This window comes from Cricetulus griseus (genome assembly GCF_003668045.3).
Source record: "Cricetulus griseus strain 17A/GY chromosome 1 unlocalized genomic scaffold, alternate assembly CriGri-PICRH-1.0 chr1_1, whole genome shotgun sequence".
NCBI lineage: Eukaryota > Metazoa > Chordata > Mammalia > Rodentia > Cricetidae > Cricetulus > Cricetulus griseus.
In genome coordinates, this window is record NW_023276807.1 from 97,774,118 (window position 1) to 97,798,687 (window position 24,570).

Genomic DNA, 24,570 nt, shown 5'->3' on the forward strand with positions numbered 1-24,570 from the left:
ATAGCCCTTCCAGGAAAAATAAAAGAAGGAAGTGGAGGAAAAGAAAGGGCAACATAATTTCTTCCCCAACAGGTCCTCTGGGGACATGGGGAACCCACCAGTCCCAAAGTGACCTAAGTGAAAGTGTCGTGTGGCCAGAACACAAGATGGAACACCAAGGATGGACAAGAGCACACAGGTGCCATATCACAGGGAATTGGAACATCTCTGAATTCAGCAGTAGCCCTGGAAGGCAGGACCCATGCTAGGAAAGAAAAAAAGCTTGGCCAACTCTGAACCCTTACATAGCCCCCAAATCCTTGGATTGAAACTCTCCTTCCATGTGACAATGGAAGAGTTGGAGACTCAGGAGGTGATTTCCTTTAGAGGAGGTCCTGATGGGAATACGCCCTTAGAAGGAGAGGAGGTGACAACAGAGCCCTATGCCTGCTACCACAAGGACACTATGACCTCGGACATCTAGCTCCCAGTGAGTGAGTGCTTATGGTTTACACCTCTCAGACCAGACTCTTTTGTTGTGGCAGCCTGGGCTGGCTAACATACCAAGCTAGACATCAAGGCTGCATCATGCTAGCTGAACCATTTACATATCCAAGTCCCACCCCCCACTTACTTCCTGTACCCTTTTTCATATTCCCTATGTAATGTGAGAAGTAAGAAGCCAACCAAGTAAGGGGCCACAGAAGCCCATGGGGATAGGAAGAGAAAGGTTCAAAGGAGGAGCAAGCTGAAGATTAGAAGGCTTCGACAACAGACCTAAATGACTAACCAGCACTCCTTGGATGACGTGGGGAATATGAGCATAGATTTGGATAAATACAAGGTAACATACAGACTTGTGCTGTGTCACAAGATCATAAGGGTATGAACGGTGAGGAGTGTTCTAGCCAAGCTGCACAAGGTAGGAGGACAGGAACAGTGCCCCATGACCCTCAGCCATCCCTACCTTGTCATCATCCTCACAGGTCATTACGTTGGAGAAAGGGATCTCAGCTTTGAACATTTTCCGGCAGTGCATGAGCTGCACCAGCAGGTAGCAGACAGTCTTGAACTTCATCCTCTTGGCTGGTTTTATATCTGAGAGAATCAAGCCCGGAAATATCTATGCAAACACAGGGTTAGGGAAAAATATTGTCAATGAAGCAGATCTTGACTCTCAGGCTGGAAACATGACCTTAATAGTGATAGGAACTCCAGGACACTGAAATTAGGTTGCTTGGTATCTCTTGCATGAAATAATCTATGTACTTGCTCTCATATGAGCCTGCACTCTCAGCTAAACCCCTGTCTTCATATGAACGGGCACGCTCACCTAACCCATAACCTGAACCAGAATCCACATCTTCAAGGGAACCATTACCCACCTAAATCCCCATGTGAGGACCTACCTACTTCTGAGCCCACACTTTCACCTGAGTCCACACCCTTATCTGAGCTCACATCCTCATCTGAGCACTCAGCCTCACCTGAACACCCCCACCTACATGGGAGCCCACACCATCACCTGGTTCTGAAGCTTCACATGAGCCCATAGCCATTGACCTGAACTAGAATCCTCACCTGAGCGCAGATCCTCACGAGGTCACACCCTCACCCACATTCACACTCTCACCTGAGCTCACACCTTCACCCACACTCACACCCTCATCTAAACACACACCCTCGCCTGAGCTCACCTAAGCCCAGTCCTCAACTGAACACACACTTCCACCTTCACCTGAGCTCACACCCTCACCAACACACCATCTTCACTGAGCTCACACCCTCACCAACACACCATCTTCACTGAGCTCACACCCTCACCTCAACAAGCAAGTTACCTGAAGCACTTGACTCACCTGAGTTCATACCCTCTTCTGAGCCCAGCTGTCATCTGAGTCAGTGCCCTCATCTCAGTCCATACCATCCAATCAGCTTGAACCATCACCTGAGCCCTGGGAGCATCTCTGTCACCCTCAATTCTAACCACATCTACTTCCCCCTGGCAGTGTGACCTGAAGCATCCAACATAGGATGGTCAGAGCTCCCTCTTACACAGCATCCATAAGTTCACAAAGATTTGTAACTCAACCTCTTGCAGGAAGTTCATGGCCACTATGCAAAGGAGTGAAGGGCCACAGAAAGAACAAAGGACCTGAAGTGGCCCAGTCACCCCCAGATTTCTGACTCCAGACTCCTATCAACTCTTGACTCTTCTCCTCTCCTATATACATGAGGCAAAGCCTTGCACCCAATATCTCTGGGGCCACTTCCAGAGGAGCTGGAGGTGAGAACCATTGTTTCTTTAAAGCTCTGTTGGGCAGGCTGCTTAATGGCTGCATAGGGGCCTGGCTGCCCACCTTTCTCCGATGGGATGGCACAATAAAGAAGGTCTCGATGTTGTGAGTTCTCAGGAAGGTGTTCCTCTCGTGGCCATGACCTGGCTCTACTTCATAGTCCCCATTCAAGCACGCGAGAGTCGTCTTTGTGATGTGAACCTTCCTGTGAGAGAAGAATACAAAGCTGAGTGTGAACTCACAAGTCTGGATGTGTGGGGTCCTGGGTAAGGAACTCACTATGGTCACAGCAGAGATTGCTCTGCTCAGGGCAAGATTCCTGAGGCATATGCACTCATGTTCCAAAGCAGGGTAATCTAGGAAGAAAGGACAGGAAGGCCCAGGCAAGCTAAATGATGAGGTATATACCCAGGAGCCAGAATACGGCTGGAGAAGGCCACAAAGGATGAAGGATCAAGAAAGACCCCAAGGAGAGAAAAAACAATCAGAAGATTATAGTAATGAAGATGAGAACAAAACAATTAGAGTGAAAAGAGAGAGGGGGAAACTTCACAGTCGGCCCAATGAGAAGCCGCAGATCATGGATGCTGGTCTTCAGAGAGCAGAGGACAGTGGGAAATGACATGGGAACCTCAACCTGCCCCTGCTTCTCTGACTCACAGAATTCTAAGCCACCTCTGCCAGGCCAGCTCTTCCTAGACTTTCTGAATTCCCTGTAGGAGAAAGCCTTGAGTTCATGTTCAAACTCTGCAGCTCACTTGAGAGATGAGACAAGTGGGCAGAGCATGACTGACAGTCACTAGGGGAGGCTCTAAAAGTCATGGTGTTTTCCATGCACAGGTATGAGAAAATGAAACAGAAGAAATAATAAGATATGAGAATACCCCATATACTGGATCCACACTCATCCAGATGTGCACTGGACCTCGGCTGGGTTCCACAGAGGGTCAAAGCAGACCCTACCCAAGTACCCTCAGGATCAAAGCCCTAAATGAGGATTCTAGCAAAGGCACTCAGTCACCTTCCATCCACACTACAACTTACCCAGGTAAGCCAGCAGCCTCCATGACATTGGCCAGGGTCACGTCATTGGACCATACATCGTACTGCCACTTTCGAAGGCCCAGGACACCACAGAGGACCCTGCCGGTGTGTAGCCCCACACGCATGTTCAGGTCTACTTCAGTAGCCTCAGCCACGGATCTGTAACACAGGTATAGGGCACGGTACTGAAGGCTGTCCACAGCTACCTCAATGGGTTGTCATGGGCTGCACTGTGAGGCCATGCATGAAAAGGAACCGTCTGCTTGGGTTTGTGATGTGACAGGGACATGGAGGTCTGATCAGAGGACAGCGGCACATCTCTTCCCACCTGTGAGCTAAAAGTCAGCCACATCAATGTGCAATGAGCTCTGAGAGCTCCCACCATAGCATCCTCCTGCCCCTCTTGCCCCTCCCCACCCAGGGAAGTCCCCAAAAGGAAAGGAGCCCAGGACCTCACTGTAGATCTCCTCTCTGAGGAGGAAACAGTTCTGGGGAAGCAGATGAAGACAGAGCATTGCAGTGTGAGTTAAAGACTGGGGAACCAGCCAATGTGACCACTTGAGGATATGCCACTCTTGGTCACTGAGACTCAGTATCTTAGCATCTGGGTCTGGCTTGGCCAACATTAGTTCTAACAATCTCTGAGATTGCTTCAGAGCTATCCTGGCACACCTCATTGCAGGAGATGCAAAGCACTTCCTGCCAGCTTTTTCTATTCCACTAATGGAGAACACCAAGGTATGCTCCATGAAGGACTCCAGGAAGAACACCATCCCCTTGTCACTGAAGGTGTGTGACCATATGGCAAACAGTGCAGCCTTCAGTGAGCCTCTGCCTGTTCCACTTCAGCTCTGCGGTGTCACCTAGGAGGACGCTGCAGGTCACATTTTCAGTAATAAAATGGCATGTATGTGTTGACCCTGCCCTGCATCTGGCTAACCTTCGCTGTTACTTGTGTTTACAAACTGCCCACCCTGCTCCCACCTGAACACCTGCATATCCCCACACCCTCTGGACTCCCCTGTCTTCCAAACAGGACAGCTGCCCCTGCCTCTGTGCTTGAGTAAGCAAGATGCCAGAGTGAGCTGCAGCCCACGAGCAGGGCTCTGAATTCCTTGTGTGACCCCAGAGGTGCATGTGGAAGCCAGACTATTACTAAGTCTTTAATTTTAACTTCATTCCCAGTTGTCTGCCAATCTCTGATAAGACACTGAAATTAAACCCTAAAGAGAAGATTAGCATCTCCAAACCCACATGAGCAAAGTTTGTGGAGCCACCTGCTCTTCATACTCTAGAGCACACTCAGTATTTCCATTTCTGCAGCCACAAAACGTAAGGCAGCCAGGGGAATGCTGGGACATACTTTAGCCCGTGTCCACAAATGCCCACAAACTCCCTTAAGCCTCTCAAACCAGTTGTTTTGGATCCCCGTGAGCTGGGATCTGCAGAAGCCCACAAGGCCCCCATGTCTGGCACCCAATACCTGCCAACACTCAGCCTTTCTGGCAGCTTCTGCCTCTGGTATATCAAGGCTGGCACGATGAAATCCATAGCACCCTGGAGAGTGTCTTCTAAAGAAACAGCACATCCGGCTGTTCCCTGTGGCTCCTCTTGGCTCCCTTAGACCTAGGCATGTTTTGTCCAAATCCAACAAAACCTTTTATTTCATTTCCAGGACACCAGGATTTCCACACCCTGTCTGCTTTATCCTATATTTCTTATTTATGGTCTCAGAGCGATTTACTTATTACAAGTATTTTCTATGAAGGAACAATGTGGTCCTGACCCTGTTTGGTTCTGAATCCCAATAGGAAGCAGCCAACCCTGAGGTACAGATCCATCCTCCCTCTCTGTGTACACAGATCCTGGCCGACATAAAATTCAAGCACAGATGAAAGGAAGAATCTGTGTTCTGTTCAACAAGAACCTACTGAATTCCCTTCGCTCAGCCATTCTTACAAGCACTATGGATACAGCTATGCACACAACAGAAAAAATAAAGAGGGAAGAATGGGCACTCTAAAAAAAGGGATTTGCTGTCATCTAGGCAGAATTTCCCAGAAGCAATGATAACACATTTGTCTGAGGCAGCCCCCAGCCTCCATCCTAGTATGATAGAAGAATACAGCAACTCCTTCTGCCCCATCTATTTAAACTTGTACCCTCAACGCATAGGCTCCTAACTTCCCCTCCAAGACCTTGGTTTCACTATCTGTAAAAATGCAAGCATTGGCTATAATATACAGGCTCAGAATCTCCAGATCCCCTAAACATTACAATAGATTTTTTTGTTGTGAGTAGAAATACAGCATCCTCTACCCCAGAGAAAACTCCAATTAAACATAATCTACTGGGATGACTCTAAAAACCAGGATCCAGTAATTAGACAAAGCAATCCTCAAGGTTAGTCTGTACTGAGAAACTGTGGCGTGTGCTGTGGCTCACACTCAGTCAGCTTAAGAAAGAAATGCCTAGGTATTTAGCCTAGAGACCATGGGCGTCCACCAGTGACTTACTGATGGCACAAGTTGTTCTCACCAACTCAGAGCTAGGTCACTGGGGGAAAACCCATGCATTTCCCAATTCAGCCTAGCAACTGAAAGACACACAGCTCCAGAGCAAGGCCATGGCTAGATAACATCTAGTTAGGAAAAAAAGCACTTTGTGCACTTGGAAGGCATGTGGAAGAATAATTAGGTCACTGTTCTCATCTCACTTGTGCCAGCAGGGGCTTCCCTGTGACGTGGACAGACTTGAACAGGACCATGGGCAGCACAGCAGAGGGAATCCTGGGGAAATCCCACAGCAGAGGCCTCCCTCTTCTTGGGATGGCTCCTTCCATCTGGAAGCTGGTGAGTCATCCCCTCCCGAGCTGAAGCTGCTGAAATCCTCCCACTCAGTCCTTACAACCACCACTTCTCCACTCACAGCCAAAGGATGAAATGCTCGAGGAATGCTTCATCACCCCAGGCTGGGGACCAGGAACCCACAAGCTCCTCTATATCCACAGCAACCTGGTGTCATTCAGGAAAAGTGGAGGTCTGGTCCACTGTGGGAGTGGAGGAGTATAAGCAGAAAAGGGAGAAGGCACAGACCATGGGTGGGGGGAGGAGAGGCTCAACTACTTCACCACTAGAAGAGTTCCAGTGACCTCTGTCCCAGAAGCCTACCCTCAAGAGCATCTGGGAACAGAGCTTAGGAGGGGTTATCCTGGAGCCTGAGAGCATAGACATTCCTGAGATGCCCATCAAAATAAGGCCAGCAGGGGTGGAGGAGGGGTGGCCTCGCCCTTAGGATAGGAGAAGGTGGCCCTAAAGCCCTTTCTTCTTGGGTTTTGCATTGCAGGGATGTAAGGTGAGGAACAAACACAAATGCCCTATACTTCAGGAGGCCTCACTGTCCCATTCTGGATCCACTCCAGAGCTGTCTGTGATTGAAGACCTCAGACAAACAATGCCCTTGACCTCTGAACCAATCAATGACAAGAAAACAGGCATGGAATGCCTGAGTTTAAAGGTTAGAAAAGAAAACTAAAGTGAATGTGTGTGTCTATTTTCCCCACAGGAATGAACAGTCTAGGAAGCAAAATAACTGGATTGTTATACAGCCATTGACAGGAAAGGGTCCTGACCCCTCCAGTCTGGGAAGAAATCGGGACCAGTGTAGCAGAGTTCTATCTGCATCCACACCTTCAGCAGCGCCCCGACTGTAGGCCTTCCTCCTCTAGTCCACGCTGCTTTCCTGCACAGGCCCATCCTATTCGAATGTGCTGAAATGAATTGCCATGCTTTCACCAGCTAGCTGGCAGTCTGGCACAGGTGCTGCCTGTAAAGCCTCGTTTATTCTTAATTGATCATTGAGCCCAACCCAGCTGGGTCAGGGGTTTGTGGCCTCCCCAGCATCTTCCACCATTGTGCCATGCATCCTAGAGATGTGCAGGAAATAGTTCCAGAATCTCCCAATAACCACACTGGTCTTCGAGTCTCAGAAAGCTCTCACCCAGTCAGAATTCTCAAACCCACAGAAGACCTGTGACCCCTAAAAATGGGCATTTCTGGCCCACAGGCTTACTGTTTACTAGTCACTGGGACACACTGTCTGCCACTCAAGGACATTTTGAAAAAGACATCATTTCAGAATCAAAGAATCCAAACCCTTGAAGCCCTCTAGCTTCCTCTAGATACTGGGAGGCACTCCTGGTCCAGATGGTTCCAGACAGAAGGAAGATGCAGCTAGGGGCATAGGCACTGCCCACCCGTCCAATTGGGGCATACAGCACATGGCTCAGCATGGCATTCTGCACATGTATGTGCTCTAGCACATAACTGGTTCTCCCAAGTTCTTCTTCAAGAATCACAGTGTTTCCAAAGCTCTCAGATGCTCAACAAAGTCAAAGAGCAAAACCACATGAATACCCTGCTTTGCCTGGACATGCCTGCCCTCTTGATAAACATGTTCTGTCTTGCGTGTTTCTGTGCACCCCTCTGAAACAGGGACACACACAGGCTGATATGGCCAGCAGGGAAGGTGCCAGTTGCCATATGGAATCTTCCTGGGAGATCCAAGCACACATGGACCATCCCTGGCTCTGTGCAGTTCCCACAGGAAGAAGGGCTGTTAACAGTCTCTTGGATGAATTCAGCTGCTTGTTCCCTTCAGTCCAGAGCCAGAAATTCAGGTCTCAGGAAGACTCTAGGCTCGTGGCATCTTGGGGCTGTAGGACTTTAAGATGGAGTGGAAAGCAGTCCAGGAAGGCTAGGACAAGGCTGCCAAGCCTCAGGGCTCTCCAGTTTCTCACGACAGAGCCAGAGACACAGAGTCAGAGAGCTCTAGCTGCAATACTGAAAGAACAGCGAGGAGACCATGAAGCACATGGCATTAAGCAGGGTGGTAAGATACCATCTCAGCCTCAGCAGGCAGACGTGGCACACCACAGAAGTGCCTTAGCATCGAAGAGCAAGCCGACCTCACAAGAGAAACTAAAAGGAAAGGAGGGCCCGAGCCCCATGTGAGAAATGAGGCTCATGACCACGGAGAGGCCAAGTGGGCAGTAAAGCTGCCAGAGAGTACAGGAGGAAGGGCATCCAGCCTGTAGGGCTCAAAGCCACTGTGAGCTGCCTGGTCACCCCAGTCAGCTGGAGCACCCACCTAGCATTCCTGGATCTGAGTAGTACATCCCCTGTCTCAGAGCTCACACCTACAAAGCCTCATTGTACCTGAATCAGGTCACACCAAATAGGACCTGGTAAAATACGTGTGCTGGCTCATTCCTGTTCCAAAGCCCCACCTGTGTGGATGATCTGTGTGCATTCTGGCATATGGCAGCCACTTTACATCTTCCTTGAATAACTTGTATGCCAGTACTTTCCTCTAAGCATGAACTTCACACCAATCCCTGAAAACATCTCATGGTGACAACCCGACACTCCATCTGAGATGTCTGGATTTGGAACTACCTTTGTCCATCAGTCCCACACTGGAATCCATCTCCATCTGTGACAAGGATAGCCCAGGCTGACCAAGAAAAGGCAGTCTGGGTCTCACAAGAGAACCAATTCCACAGGAACTCACATGCCCAGACTTCAGGGCCCTCTCCCCACGGAGCACCAGAGGCAATCAGCTGCCCGGAAGAACAATGGCTGGCTGTGCATGGGCCTGTGTCCTCAGCCTTCCTCAGTGCCTCACTGAGCTCAGTTACAAAGGTCCCTTCTGGGCACACTAGACACAGAAAGGATTTCTGTGGACAGAGAAATTCATCATAAACTGAGAGGAGGGCTCACCTAAGCATCACCTGCCAATGGATGTGGGTCACTCTGACCCAGCTCCTTCCTACTGCTGCCTTTGCCTCTGCAGACCTAGACAGACGTGGTGACAGTGCAACACTTACGTGATGGTATCGATCATGTCAAGTCCCATCTCCACACAGCAATGGGCGTGGTCGGTCTTGGGCTGGGTGAGGCCTGACACACAGTAGTAGCAGTCCCCAAGGATCTTGATGCGGCGACAGTGGTTCTCCTTTGGGAAAAGCACAGCACAAGATCATTGGCAGAGTTTCTACTTGTGAGCATGTCTGTGTATGACCTTCAGTGGCCGGGGTCAGGCTCATAAGGGTGCTGCCCTCACAGCCCCCAATAACCTCACTTCTTTCTACCGGGATCATGAATCTCTCCCACCTTCTCCATTGAGCCAACACTAACTGGGCCTTCAAGGTCCAGGAGTAAGGCCACCTATTAGGAATATACCCCCATACACTTAACTTACACAGTGCCCCCAACCCCAACTATGGTCCAGCCCTTCTGGAAGGCATGCAATCTAGAAGGATGCCATACCCATACAGATGTCCCTGCAGCTCTGAGCCTCCCACCCTGGAGCACATTTTCTCATTTATATTAAGATGTGAAGAATGCATGCTGAGTGTCCCCCATATCTGAAATGCTAAGAGCCAGCAGCACTTCAGATCTTTTTTCTTTATTGTCGGGTTTAGAAAGACTGACATAGACTTTGCTGGCTGAGCATACCCAATCTAAAAGCTTCAAATTCCTAAAGTTTTTGACTGTCACATGATGCTCAAAGTGTTGGCTTTGAAAGAATTTCACAGTTTGGATATTCAGGTTAAGACTGCCCATGCTGTCAAAGCACCTCTGAGGGGAATCACTCACATTTTTCCCTTGAACATCCATGCCGGTGGCATGGGACCTGGTGGAAGATCTGGGACAGCCCCCCAGGAAGGATGGGTGAATTTCAGTAAGGATCAAGAGTCAGTCACACACTATTTGAAACCTGACACATGCTGGCAGACCCACATATCATTATGACTGTCATTTTTTATTTCAAGGAAATCATTAGAATATTCAATTTTAGAGCCAGGAAAATGACACAGTGAGTAAAGGCATTTGCCACCAAACCTGACCACTTGAGTTTGAACACCAGGGCTCATAAGGTGAAAGGAGAGAATATTTTGGCCTCTAACACACACACACACACACACACACACACACACACACACACACACACACACACACACCACGGCACCCTTCCCACACATATGCAAAATAAAAAATTTAAAAGTATTTCAGTTAAAAGGGATAGTAGAACACAGATGTCATGAGGGGAAAACATTTGTGATTAAAGGCTTAAGTAAGAATATGGAGACTCAGGAAAGGATAGGGTTGTGGGCAGGTTAGCAAAACTAAAGATCTATGAAAAAAAGATATGAAATCGAATAGTTTCTAACTTAGTTTCTAAAAATGTACTATTTATTTTTAAATGATTTGAACAGATGTGCCCTGCATAGGTAGATGACATGCTTCCAAAAGACAGGGGTTATCAAATGAAAATCTCAGTGCCAAGCACTGGATACCTCTCTCTGAGTTAATAGTCCTAGAGGCCCCAGAGGTACCCCAAATAACACATGCCATGAGAATTGCTCTTGGTTGCTCACAATAACCAATGGTAAGACCCTATTGCTGAAGACACCACTCACTTTGAATGCAGGACGTAGAAATCAACCTCACCCAGGAAACAGTCCCAGCTGGCTAGCTTGCACAATGCCAGAAGGAGTTATGCAGACTGCTGGGGGGAAAAGCATCAATGGTCTTACCCAGTGCTGGATGCACATGCTACAATACTGACCTGCTGGCAAGATGTGCCCACTGGTGCAATAGTGGCGCAATGGTTATGCGGGTTATCAACCACTTTCTGACTAGATATGAAGCCCCCTCCACAGGAGGGAATTCATTCCTGGTGCTCTATACATAGTCAAAATCCCATGACTGGAGAGACCATAGTCCCTAGCAGGGAACTTACTGTTGCTGTTTCTTTAAATGGTCATACTATCAAACTGTACTATATTCTAAATATTTATGTTTATACAATAGATTTTGGCTTCTCTCAACTTTGGTCAAAGATGCTTCCTTTTACAGTGGGTAGTGGTTAGCACAAAGACTCATAAATGGCTAAAGGGCTGAGTACAATAACACTCAGTGTTCAGCTATGGGTAGGTCATCGCTGTCAACCTCCACCATCCAAGGCTCAGGAACTTCACAGAAGAGGAGGCAGAAAGAATGCAAGAGCCACAGGATGTGGAGGAAATCTGCAAAATGCTAACTTGTGTAGACAGTCATGTCACATCCAGATCAACTAACAGCAGCTATGGTTATCTGTATAAGATCAAGCTGGCTGAAGGCAGAGGCAGGCGGATCTCTGTGAGTTCGAGGCCAGCCTGGTCTCCAGAGCAAGTGCCAGGACAGGCTCCAAAGCTACACAGAGAAACCCTGTCTCAAAAAAACCAAAAAAAAAAAAAAAAAAAAAAAAGATCAAGCTGGTCGAATGATGGGTCAGGGGCCCCAGAGGATGTACCCCTACTGGAGGAGATGCAGGCAGTTAGTGTGTGTTGAGGGAGAAAGGGTCACTCTCCTTTGGGAACATAGCTGCTGACAGGTTGCCCATACTGCAGCTGGTGGCCTCATGCACATATGGGTAGCACTAATTAGATTTGGAGGTATTAATAGCAATGAAAAAGAGGACATGAAATTGGAATAGAGATGGTTTAGGGACCTAGGGGGAGTTGGAGGGAAGCAATGGTGGATGGATATGATCAATATCCATTATATAAATAAAATTTCAAAAAATAAAAAATAATAATTTTTAAAACTTTAAAAAACACTTCTCAAACAGCTCCATTTCAGGTCCCCTTAACGTCTGGAAATAATCAAAGCCATATCAAAAATCCTTCCCACAGGTGGGTTATAAGCTGTTGACATTTGCCCAAAAGCACCCACACTAAGAAGCTCTAAACAAATGTCTTTGAAGATAATAGTTGCGAAATAAATTATTTGCAATGCTAACCAAACTCAAGTGAGAATCTCGCCTCTGATGACCATTTCTGGATGTCTCTGATATGTATTTTTAGCAGACATCCAGAAGATTTGGTCCATGTCTGCTTCATGCTAGGACATCCAAGAAGACAATGGTCTTGCCTCCTGCAGGACACTTAGATGTGGACAGACTTCGCAGACCATAAGACGCTCTCATAGCTCCATGGAATCCACTTTGAAAACACATCTACCATTCATGTATAATTTTATGCTTGAATTTACCAACCACCTGTTCCCTGCAGCTTTCTCAAAGACTGTAAATTAACAAATGCCAGGCTAAGCAGGGGGTCAACATTGCACCTGGATAGTGAGGGGTCCCTAGGCCTCTCCATAGAAAGATGGTACCAGAGCTGAACAGATAGCTATTTCTCACTGCTGTCCAAAGCTGCCCAGGTCCTGTGCTGTGGAGACCTCGAGAAGTATCTCCAGCCACCAATAGCAATCTGAGAAGAGAGTGCCATTAGCCATGCAAATGGTTCCATGCCTGCTCCTTCCATCCCTGTGTCTCTCTCAGCACTTGATGTCTCAAAAGAAATGGAACATCTCTGAGATGACTGGCAAGTATGGAATCTGATCCCAGACAATACAAGTGTTGTATGGAGAAGACAAAAAAAAAAAAAATAGCACACTATGCAGAACAAAGGGACATCACAGGGATGATGAATGTGCCCATTACCACATGGTGCCACCAAGACATGTATGATGAGACTGCCTCAGGGACTGAGGCCCAAGTCCTTGAGCACTAAGTACCAGACATGCATACATCCACATGTGCAAGAGAGCCTTGTGTTCTCTGGGAAACTGGCCAGAACAGTCACTTTAGAACAGCTGATGCTACCTGGAACCTGATCAGCATGATCCCAGTTCATCCAGCATCACTCTGGAGCATGCCCCCACCCCACCCTTACTCTCCCCTGACCTTTCCCACCTGGTTCCTGGCATGCTGGCAGACACCGCTTACAACAGATACTCACTGGGTATACTGCTTTATTTTTTGACATCAAAGGTTCTAGGTATTGCCAGCAATCTTAAGGGCTCAAAAAGACGTTTTTAGTTGTTATTGATGATTTAGATCTTTAGAAGCTTCTCCATAAATATGCTAAATCTCTGTATGGAATCATTGCAAGAAATCCAGAGGGGGATAGAGGATGAGAGGAGAGTTTGGGGGAGGGGGAGGGGATAGGGGCATCTATGATGCTTCTGTGGCTCTGAATTCTGACTGGAAGGAAAGAATGAGGAGGGAGAGATAGTGGGAGGAGAGAATGGGAAGGGTTTGAAGACACATTCAGTTTTTGGGACCAAGGACCAGGCATCAGAGATAGCTTTTCTGTCCCAGGCTGGGAAGACACATGCCTGCCAGAAGCAGTAAGAAGCCTCATGCTTGGCTTCCCATGTGTGGCCTGGAGGGCTCCTGACAGTCTTAACCAACTATGGCCTTTCCTGGATGGATAGCATAGGACAGAATCTAGGATGTCAGCCCCCACCCCATAGCCAACAGTGGCTCTGACTCTGCCAGGTCCCAGCAGCTAATAAAGTGTGGGGAAGTCTTGAGGTCATAGTAAAGCTATAATAATTCCATGCAGAAATTTTCAAATTAAAACCTACAAATTTGCAGGTCTAGGAAGAAGCCAAGAGTTGGGAGGCAGATGCTGCTGAGTATTGAGCCCTAAGAGGCCCAATCTCTGCTAGAGTTAAGTCATAAAACAACCTACCAAAGCGGCCCAATTCTGAGATGGGCAAGCCTAGCACCACCAGCTCCCTGGTGTGGGAAAAGCAAGACTGGATTAATGTAGGTTTTTTACCCTAAAGTCCAAAGTGGGGGCTGGAGAGATGGCTCAGCAGTTAAGAGCACAGGCTGTTCTTCCAGAGAGCCAGAGTTTGATTCTCAGCACCCATCTGAATTCCAGTTCCAGGGGTCAGATACCCTCTTCTGACTTCCGTGGGCATCAGGCTCCCACCTGGCACACAAACATGCATGCAGGCAAAACAACCATACACATAAAATAAAATAAGTATCTTTTTAAACTTTAATTACTAAAACCAGACTGGCCAACACCATTTCCACACGACAGAGTACATGTGACACCACTGCAAATACTCATCCACTGCACCCACAGTTAGAGGGAAAGGTGCAGAACTATCCCAGGGGATATATTAAAATGGGTGGAAAATGAGTGGCAGAGGAGCTAAAAATCCAAAACCTCAGCAGACATCTGCCCATCAACAGGGACCAGACCAGGCAAACACAGTCCCCAGTGATCTCTCTAGTGTTAGGAAGGACAGAGGGGAACAGGTTGCACTGTAGTCAGGGGATGGTGGTGGTGGTGGTGGGGGGAGACAAGCACACAAGCCTGCACAGGAGGAGATAGCAAGATCAAACCCAGCAGAGGTGCTTAACCACTTCTGTAGGAGGAAAGAGGCAGTAGCCTCTTGCAATGAATCCCATGGGTTTTCATTGAGAAACTGGACTTTGCAGGCATATTATATATATACAAAAAACTGGACAGGAAAGAGTGATGTACAAAAATCCACACCAAAATTAATAACCTAACTGTTACTACATGGGAAAGATGGTCACCCAGGGAAGAATTATTTCAAAGCACATGAAAACACCACTTCACCATCTAGCTGGTAACCTCAGCCAAAAACAAAAGTAAGCACTAGGAAACATTATGGTGAACTCAGTAGCCTTGTTCTGACAATGCTGTTTTGTACTTACTACATAGAGAAGAATGAAACAAATAGTATTATTGCATCTCTTCATTCAATTTATGCTACTACAATAGAATACTAAAGACTGAGTAATTTATAAAGAATGGAATTTTCCTACAGTTCTGGAACCAGCTAAGAGACCAATCCACAAGGGTCTTCATGCTCCCAGGGTGGAAAGCAGGACAACAGAGTGTACGAGATACAGAGGACAAGAGGGTACCAAATCTGCTCCTTAACAACCTGCTCCAGCGATAACTAGCTCAACAGCATTAAGCCCCTGTGGTCTAATCACATAACAGGCCCCAGCATCCTTCTTTGCTGAAGGAAACAGGTCCCCAGGACATGAACCTTGGGGTGTATGTTCAAACCAAGGTACTTCATTAGAATCTGCAGCATCAAGGAAAAGACACAAATATGTAAATGAAGAGGGAAGGTTTAAATGAATTAGAAATATCAATATAACTCCTTTTTTTTTCAAGGACGAAAACATGGCACTGCCAAGAACAGCACATTGTCTCTCTTATTTTGGGGGCTGTGAGTAACAAACTTCCTTCAGTGGCACTAGCTTCTATATGTTTGCACTCAGTCACTCTATAAATGAAAATTCAGGGGACAATCAAGATCTGTGTCCATCTCATTTGCACACTGGTTTGAACAAACCAGCTGTGAAATAGCCAAATGCAGACAAGGTGTTGGGAACAGTGTGGTTGTCACCAGTTTGGCTGGGTTGGATAATGAAATGGTGTTGGTACCGGTTGAACAATCTCAGATAGCAAAGATGTGCACTGTCTACAAAGTCGGGTAATGTCCAGAGAGCAAACACGATGGTCACAATTAGTCACTGCTGACCCTACACTATGGGTGCATGGAACTCATTATATTGTCCCTCTAGCCTGATGCACATGTCAATGTATCCACAATGTTTCAAAAGTCAGGATTCCAAGGTCAGAGTTGATGCCATACCCATTCATACGGCATCCTGTAATCTAGAAAACAATGTGCAGTCCACAATTGGGATTCAGCAGCCACTTTCTGAATGAAGACATTATTAGAAACCTTTGCCTCCCCACTTCTCACTGATGGATTGTGGAGTGAATACCTCTCCACCTGTGCATGGCATCCATACCTTCCCCCACTGACTCCTCTGCTTCTCACTCTATTCTTGGCTTCCAATTCCCAGTCAGCTCCCAAACTCAAATCACAGTTTAGCAAATTCTCCCTGGTGCCCACTCTCCTATCTAACTCCCACATTCTCCTTCCAGGTGGCATTTGGTTGCTTTATCTATACACAGATCATACCCTGCAGCCACCTTGTGCAACAAACTGCCAGCCTTGCATAATTACTTACAGAAGAATAAGAATTTCTTCCCTGCTAGGCATTGGTGGCACATGCCTTAATCCCAGCACATGGGAGGCAGAGGCAGGAGGATCTCTGTGAGTTTGAGGCCAGCCTGGTCTACAGAGTGTGTGCCAGGAGAGGCTCCAAATCTACACTGGCCTCTACTGGCTATTGGCCAAACAGTGTTTTATTCATCAACCAATATGAGAAACATATATATATATATAGAAGGACATCCCCCATCATGAGTCAGTTGGTATCTGTCAATGCAGCTACTACCTGAACTCTGAATCCATCTTCTAATCAGTGCCAGGCAGCTAACAGCCTACCACACCATGATAGGCTCCTCCTGGGGGGAAAGGGCTTCAGGAACGGTTCAGACTGCTCAAAATGAGCAGCAGGTGGCCCAGGTGGTGAGAGGCCATGCTTAGATCGGTTCTCTCTGAAAATGGTTACTGTTATCAAACCATGCCACAGCCTAGCCTACAGGATCCAGCCAAAGGCGTTGTGTGCCAATTCAAACCATTTCATGTTCCCATTAAGGAAACTAACATTCAGAGACGAGTCCTAGTCATTCCACAGTGGATAGGTAGTAACAGTGGACACCAGGATACATGTTTTCCATCAAGTCAAAGAGATGTGGCCAGGTTCTTAAAGATAGAAAGGACCAGTGCACATCTAACAATATTCAATAACTAGGGGAAAGGTTAAAAAAAAATTGCTCTCTTCTGGGAGCATCAACTGTGACTAAGGAGGCAATTAAACCGTCAGCTAGCGTTGAGATGAAGGCAAACATGCCCCATGTTTGCTTAACTTCCAGCACAGACCTACAGAAACAGAAGACGTTTGGGCTGCAGTTGTGGACAATTTTTCCAAGCCTGCACTTCACAGAGCCACTTTGCATCACAGTGTCAGCGACTCAGATCCAAGACAGCCGCCTGTGAGGAAGCCCACAGGCTTCTCCAAAAGGGCTCACAGAGATCAGAGCGACCATCCACTTAAGATCACAAGGCACTTACAGGGAATGGAGGGGGAGGACCAGTTTGAACAGCAGGGGGGCATTTCAACTTAAGCCTTCTAGCTGCTGCTTCAATGGGGGAAATGATCAAAATTGAGCTTGTTAGCTAAAAACTACGACCAAGACAGGAACTATGCTGAGTGGAAAAACCATGCCAGATGCTTCAGAGGAAAACAAATACTGTTCAAAATAAAGTAGCAACAGAAAAGTCACCCCAACTGTTTTAGAAAAACCATCAGTGACTGCGGGATCCCCTTCCGAGAACCTCAGCAGGTGGAACTGATGCCACAGAAGGAGAGCATTTGAAAACGGTGACCGGACTATTTCATCATTTCTGAATTCTGTGTAACTGTTAAAGCCGCAAGTGGAAGAGGTTCTGTAAACAGCAAGTATAGGAAACAGGGAAACCGGCACTGAGACTTCAAAGCCAAACCTCTTAGAAAGGTGATAAAGAGAAAACTCTAAAAATAGATAGAAGTGGGGGACCTACTTTATACAAAGGAACAAAAAATTAACCACCAGTGTCTCATCAGAAATGTCCGAGAAGACAACAGCACAGTGCCGTTAGAATGTGTGTGTGTGGGGGGGGGAGCTGGGCAGCCTAGGATTCTACACCCAGGAGAAATACCTGGCCCAGAAGAAGAGCTCTTCAGAAACACAGGATCTGAGGGAACAAATCCCCAGAAGTCAGGCGCTGACATGCTAAAGGAGAGCCTGTAGGCAGGAAAATACAACACACAGAGATCCTGATCACATGAGAACACAGCCACAGAAATGATAAATACTTGGTGTTATTTCAGTTTCTTTAAAAGAGAATTCAGTGTATGGATAAAATATTAACAATGTAAAATGAACTTATTCTATGTAACAAGAATATATATATAATATATATATATATATATATATAGAGAGAGAGAGAGAGAGAGAGAGAGAGAGAGAGAGAGAAAGAGAGAGAGAGAGAATTGAAAGTCAAATTCATGGCAACAATTTCTTGATAACAATAAGGGCACAGCATAACTGTGCCATCCTTAGCCTCACAGCCTGTAAATCAGAAGTCACATGATGGTGGGCTGTTACCAAGTAAAAATTCTAATTAAACCCTAAAGCAATGGTGGAAAAGGTAGCTAAAACAAACACAGTAAAATGGAATCATCAAACATATTCAATAAAGTTGTAGGAAGGTAGGGCAAGGTGGGGGGGGGGGCAAAGCACAAACAGAAGTAAGCAGCAAGGGCCAGCCTTTGGCTCAAACCCAGAGAGAGTACAGCCGGCACAGAAGGGATTATTACTCAGATAAAAAGAGAAAAAGGCAAAACCAAACTCAAACCAATCTTCATAAAAATGGCATACTGGACCAAAACTTAGAGTGCAGGGAAAGGTGTCATCCTGACAGAAGAGTGTCAGAATGGTAATGCTAGGAGGCCAAGGGCTATTTCCAGGGTCAAGAGGCTCATTTCTTAATAATAGGTGCCACTTAATCAAGAGGGACTAACAATTCTATTGTGAATCAAAATTGTAGTTGAATACATTAAGAAGGGGTGGAGTGACACCTACAGAATGTGAAAGGGGAAAGGTTCTTGGAAGTCATTGTGGACACTTTTATACGCTGCTCCAATGATGGAAAGAACACACGGCCAAGACAGCCATCCAGACACAGAAGATAAGGCAGGATCCATCCCATCAGACCCAGACCTGGTGTATTTCCAGAGCACACTGTTGACAGGAAAATTCTACAAGAGCCGAGCACACCTTATGTCCAAGTGTGCACAAGTCACTTGCCAAATAAACCATATCCTGAGCCATTTTTTTAAATCTGAGTCATAAAACATGTGTTCTCTGACCTAAAGTGTATCTGAGGGGAGCTCAAAATCAGAAAGACTGGGCTGGAGGTTTAGTTAGTGTGTAGCTTTGGGTTCAACGCCAGCCTGGAACGAACAAAAACTGAAAAGAAGATAGAGTCTAAAAAGAGTCAAAAGGGAAATTTAAAAGTAGTTTGAACTGAATAAAAATAAGCACACAGCAGGCCAGTCGTGGTAGCACACACTTTTAATCCCAGTACTCAGGAGTCAGAAGCTGGAGGATCTATGTGTGTTCAAGCTAGGACTACATAGAGAGACCCTGTCTCAATAAACAAAGAAACAAGCAAAATGCCAGGATATTTGGGATGATGATTAAACAGGGGCAATTTATAGCATGAAAAGCTTACTATTATATTAAATTATTATTATATTAAAGCCCCCAAATTCCCAAATAATTATCTCAATTGCATCTTAAAAGGCTACAAAAACAGGTAAATTCAACCCAAAATGAGAAGAAACACAATAGTTAAGTCTAGAAGAAAACTAAGGAAATTAAGAGATCAATAAAATTAAAAGCACATCTTTTAAGAAAATCAACAAAACTGATCAACCAGAATAATTAGGAGGGAGGAGGGCTGCAGGAAAGGCAGGAAGGGGACAGAAGAGAGAGAGGGGAAGGGAAGGAGGAAGGGGACTTAGAGAGAGAGAGGATATACAAATTACCCAAATCAGGAATACAAGTGCTGGGGGCTGCAGAGGTGGCCACTGAGGAAGATTGTGGGAATATGACAAAAACCTTACTCAGTAATTGTTAAAATCTGGAGCAAGTTGACAAATCCCTTAAAAGAAATACAAATCATTAAAGTCATTTGAGAAATGTAACCTAATTTGCCCTTTCTGAATTCACAGATTTCCCATCCTACCACACACTCCCAGAAGGAAGAGGCACCAATTTTGCACAGGCTTCAAGAGAGCTGAACAAGAGGAAGCATTTACAAACTATACTTAGAGATCACACTTGATAGCATGGAGATATAGAACAAGAAACTCCACAGATTAAGATCTTAACACAGATGGGGAAAGTTGTAGAGAAAATGTCGACAAATCAAAGCCAGAAACACATAAGGAAGAGGATGCAACAGGTGTACAAAGTCCCAGGAACCAGTGCTTTTACAAGCCAACATAAAGCATGCAATTCCTCAGGTAGTGATAAACACAGGAACCAGGACCGTCCCTATAGATACGTAAGGTGGTGGTGGTAGGGGACGGGACAAGAAAACACAACTGGCATTTCAGATTTTAAAAAAGTCAGAGACAACTAGGAATAAAGGGAAACTTGTTCAGTTCAACAAAAAGCCCTACAGAAACCCCACTGCTAATATGATCCTAATGATGAAAGAATGCAGAACGCCTCCCCAGAAAGAACAAGACAAGAATGCTGCTCTTGCAGTTTCTTCTGACATTATACTGGAGGCTCTAGCCAGTAAAATGAAAATAAGAGGCCTCCCGATGGAAAATAAATCAAGCTGCATTCATGTACAAACAGGATCGTTTATGTGCAAAGTCCAGTGGAAATTTCAAAACTGTACTAAAAAGTACAGCTTATTCCATTTTCAGAACAATAAATCAATACAGAAACGTAATCTGTATTTGCTGTTAATAATAAAAACAATTATTAGTTAATATTTGAAAGTCAACATGAATTTTTCTATCAAAAGTAGCATCTACTTAGGGACATATCTGAAGAAATATATGAAACACACACAAAAAAAGGAAAAAGATAGGAAACATTTGAACATTGAAAAGTCACATATTTCTGAAGGAAAATTTAACAAGATGTATCAATGGAGAGACGAACTATATTCACAAATCAGAGGTTTCTACATTGTAGGTAATTGTTCTTACCAGATTCACAGTATAGTTTTAACAAGCAATGTCTGTGGTAAAACCAGAGAGAGAATTCTAGAAATTTGTATTAAAAAGTACAGGGCCTAAAGTAGCCAAAGTCACCTTGAAAAAGATCATCACAGTTTGTTGGACACTATATTCACAGACTGCCATGAAGCTACAGGACCATGTATAGTTTGGGTGTCAAGGCAGACATGTGGAAAATGGAACAGAATAGAAAGTCTAGAAAGATTCCCACCCAGCTATATATGGAAAAGTGAGTTCCCTAAAAATTTGATAAGGTAATTTAGTGGAGTAAAGGCTAGTCTTCTCAGCAAGTGTCGAGATCCTACAGGCAAAAGAAAAGGCTTTGATCTATACTTCTCATCATACATAAAAGTCAACTCAAAATGTATTTAAATACTATCAGGGAGTCTGTGGGACCTTGGTTAAGTAGTTTTATTAAATTTGTTTAGGCCTACTGGACAGGCAGCTGGCAAACAAAACAAGGGATCAAGATTAGTTGCCCTTCTCTGTCACATGTGTTTCCCCAAGAACAATGTCTTTGTAAAGTTAGGGAAAACATATTCACACAAAGACTGTATAGGCAATATATTGGATTTGATGGTGAATCTGCTTGGGCTTCTGAGGATGGTTGTTTTCAAGTTTGGATGCAGGCCTTACAAAATAAAGAATAATCCATATACTTTGCTATCCATGACACAGTCCAAGCCTTACAAAGCAAGGGCTTAATGAACACTTGCTCATCTCTCTCTCTCTCTCTCTCTCTCTCTCTCTCTCTCTCTCTGTCTCTCTGTCTCTCTGTCTCTGTCTGTCTCTGTCTCTGTCTCTGTCTCTGTCTCTCTGTCTCTCTCTCTGTCTCTCTCTCTCTCTCTTCTCTCTCTCTCTCTCTCTCTCTCTCTGTGTGTGTGTGTGTGTGTGTGTGTGTGTGTGTGTGTGTGTGTTGGGGGTGATGAAATCACAGCTGGTGAGGAGCAGAGAGAGTGAACCTCTGCAGAGTTGGAACCTGATCTAATCATCGTGGTACTAAGATAGCAGTTAATTGACAGTTCTCTAAAACAGACCCAGCTAGTAAATGGACATTTTCTGCAGTAAACGTTATCTAGTTATGAATTAAGAACTTGATGGGATTAAAGAAAAATGAGCTAATATCTTGGGAGAGAATACCCTAATTTTTTTCACACTAAATTTCCAGATATCTGTGCTGTTCTAACAGATGGCCTCATTTGTGCATGGTTCCCTGGCAGGAGGAGTAATTATTATTATTATCTTCATTGCATGTCAACCCTGGGCTAGGCACCAGGCTAGATATTTCAGACTTTATATTATGGGACCTCTGTTATTTAGCTTCTTGCTACACTAATCCCTTGAAATAGTCAGAGCCAGTTTCATTTCTTTCAGCAAAAGACCAAAACCCAGAGAGAGGAGTTCAGTGTGTGGTGTGCAATATATATATATATATATATATATATATATATATATATATATATATATTGCAATTTGAGGGATATATATATCCCTCAAAATATCAGTGATATCACCTTAACTAGGCAATAAAAAAGATGAACCTCCATAGATGTGATTTAGTTAAAGATTTGAAATAGGAAAACCCTCCAAGATGGAGGTGGGGTGGAGGGTAGGTGTGCATGGAGGGAGGGGAGGAGGGAGAGAAGGAAAGAAACCACTTGAGGTAGAAGGAGAGTGGGGTGACCTGGCAGGAGCCAGCAGAGGGTGTTCAAGGCAGAAGATATTCTCTCTGGAGCCCCTGGAGGGAGTACAGCTCTGCCAAGCAGTACTGATTCAGATCGCAGGCTCCAAACCTGCAAAAACAAATTCCTATTGCCTCAACCTTTCAGATTTACATGGGACTTTGCCACCATGGCCTTAAGAAACCAGTATAATGACAGACACAGGACAAGGACAGTTCAGACACGACATAAAATGGCAATCCATAAAAGAAACAAGATGATAGACAATTTAAAATTTTCTGCTCTTAAAGCAATACTATTAGAAGAAACAAACTTCACGAGGAAAAAAAATGCAGGCCATGTATCTGAAGAAGGGCTGGCTTGTAGATCATTACAAATTCTTAGGTGGGGCACAGTGGCACTCAGGGCTAAGATGGGGTGATGTGAGTTTGAGGACAGCTCAGATAACAGTGTAACCCCAACTAAAACAATTATAAATAAAAATATACACATTCTCAAGACTCCACAGTAAGAAAACAATCAACCCAATTTTAAAAAGAAGGATAGTTAAAAACAAAAACAAAACAAAAAACCCAAAAACCCTGAATGGATACTTCTCCAAAGATAACAAGCAATTAAAAGATACTCCCTGTTTGTTACTAGGGAGCCCACACACCCATTTACAAGTCTAGCCACAGAAGCAGACAAAGATGCAAAGAAACTAGCTCCCACATGCTGTTGTTGGGAACATGAGATGGTAATAGGCAATCTGCAAAGTACTGGATTCATTTCTTAAAATGTTAAACACAAATTCAGTATATTTTGTGGTCAGCCCACCCCTACGTATTTACACAAGAAAATGGAAAGCACTCATGGGCACAAAGTTTTATACACAAATACTCTCAGCAGCTTTATTTGGAATAACCTAGGCCAGAAATAACCCAAATGCCCATCGGGCTGTGAAGAGACAACAAGCTTTGATTCAGCCAGACAATGGGATGCTTCCAGGCAGTGAGGAGGAATAAAAGTACTTTCTCTGAAGGGCCCTTCATGACACTAGAACAGCAGGACACGAGAAGCCAAAGACAGAAGAGAGAGAAAGGCTTGTTCTTGAGAAGGCATGCCCCCAAGAGAAAGCTGCTGCAGGAATGTGTGGGGTGTAGGCAGCACTCATAAGTTAACACAGCCTGACACTTGGCACCCCTTATGGTGGCATCAGTCAAGGGCAGGCACTTAGGAGCCACAGCCACACTTTGGTCCCTGTTTGCTGAAAGAGTGAAGCACACAGGCCGAGGAAGACACACATTGTTTAAACCTTTCCTTTGTTCACAAAGTCTTCCACAATGACAGACTTTTCTCAACAAATACCTTCCCCCAAAACACCCAGACTCAGCTCATGCCTCCCTTGGGTGGGAATGGAGGGGCTCTCATATCTTCTTGTCCAGGGAGGGCTTGACAGAACTACCCCATGAGCAGGCAGGAAAGGCAGCAAGGCCAGGAACTGTGCAGGGTCCCTGGAGACTGTGGCTAGTATGTGACCAGGAAGGGTACAAGAAACCAGAGACTTGGGGCGGGGAAGGTGAGTCTCAGCTGGGTGGGAGGAAGACCCAGGGGGTCAAGGTGGGGGAAATAGAGGTCCCACTCCCAGGCCAGTGTTCTTCACATACGGGAGGTCCCACCCCCCAGGTCCAGGGTTCTGCACAGGAGCATGTGCTCCAGTAAGTAGCTCTCTCAGATGCTGGCCACAAAATCCAGTTCATAAAATGAAGATTTCCAGGTATTTGGGACTCTGGTGAGTGCTTCTGGATCAGGCCCTTCATCTCCCCAGCAAAGAAACAACAAAGAATCCCCTCGTGGAATGACATGAGCAGGGACTTCAGCAATGACTGGGGTAGGGGTAGAAGACATTT

The 24,570-nt window shown here is 45.5% G+C and overlaps 1 protein-coding gene across 1 annotated transcript in view; it reads right to left on the reverse strand.

The window, feature by feature from the left end:
* The window catches only part of Adcy1 (adenylate cyclase 1), a 106,207-nt gene that overhangs the window by 39,881 nt on the left and 41,756 nt on the right, over window positions 1-24,570 (reverse strand). Inside the window, exons 5-8 of the mRNA XM_027388141.2 lie at window positions 9,208-9,335; window positions 3,321-3,479; window positions 2,340-2,481; window positions 947-1,102 (exon numbers count right to left, since the gene is read on the reverse strand). Of these exons, the coding sequence (XP_027243942.1) occupies window positions 947-1,102; window positions 2,340-2,481; window positions 3,321-3,479; window positions 9,208-9,335 (585 nt within the window). The remainder of the gene's footprint in view (window positions 1-946; window positions 1,103-2,339; window positions 2,482-3,320; window positions 3,480-9,207; window positions 9,336-24,570) is intronic.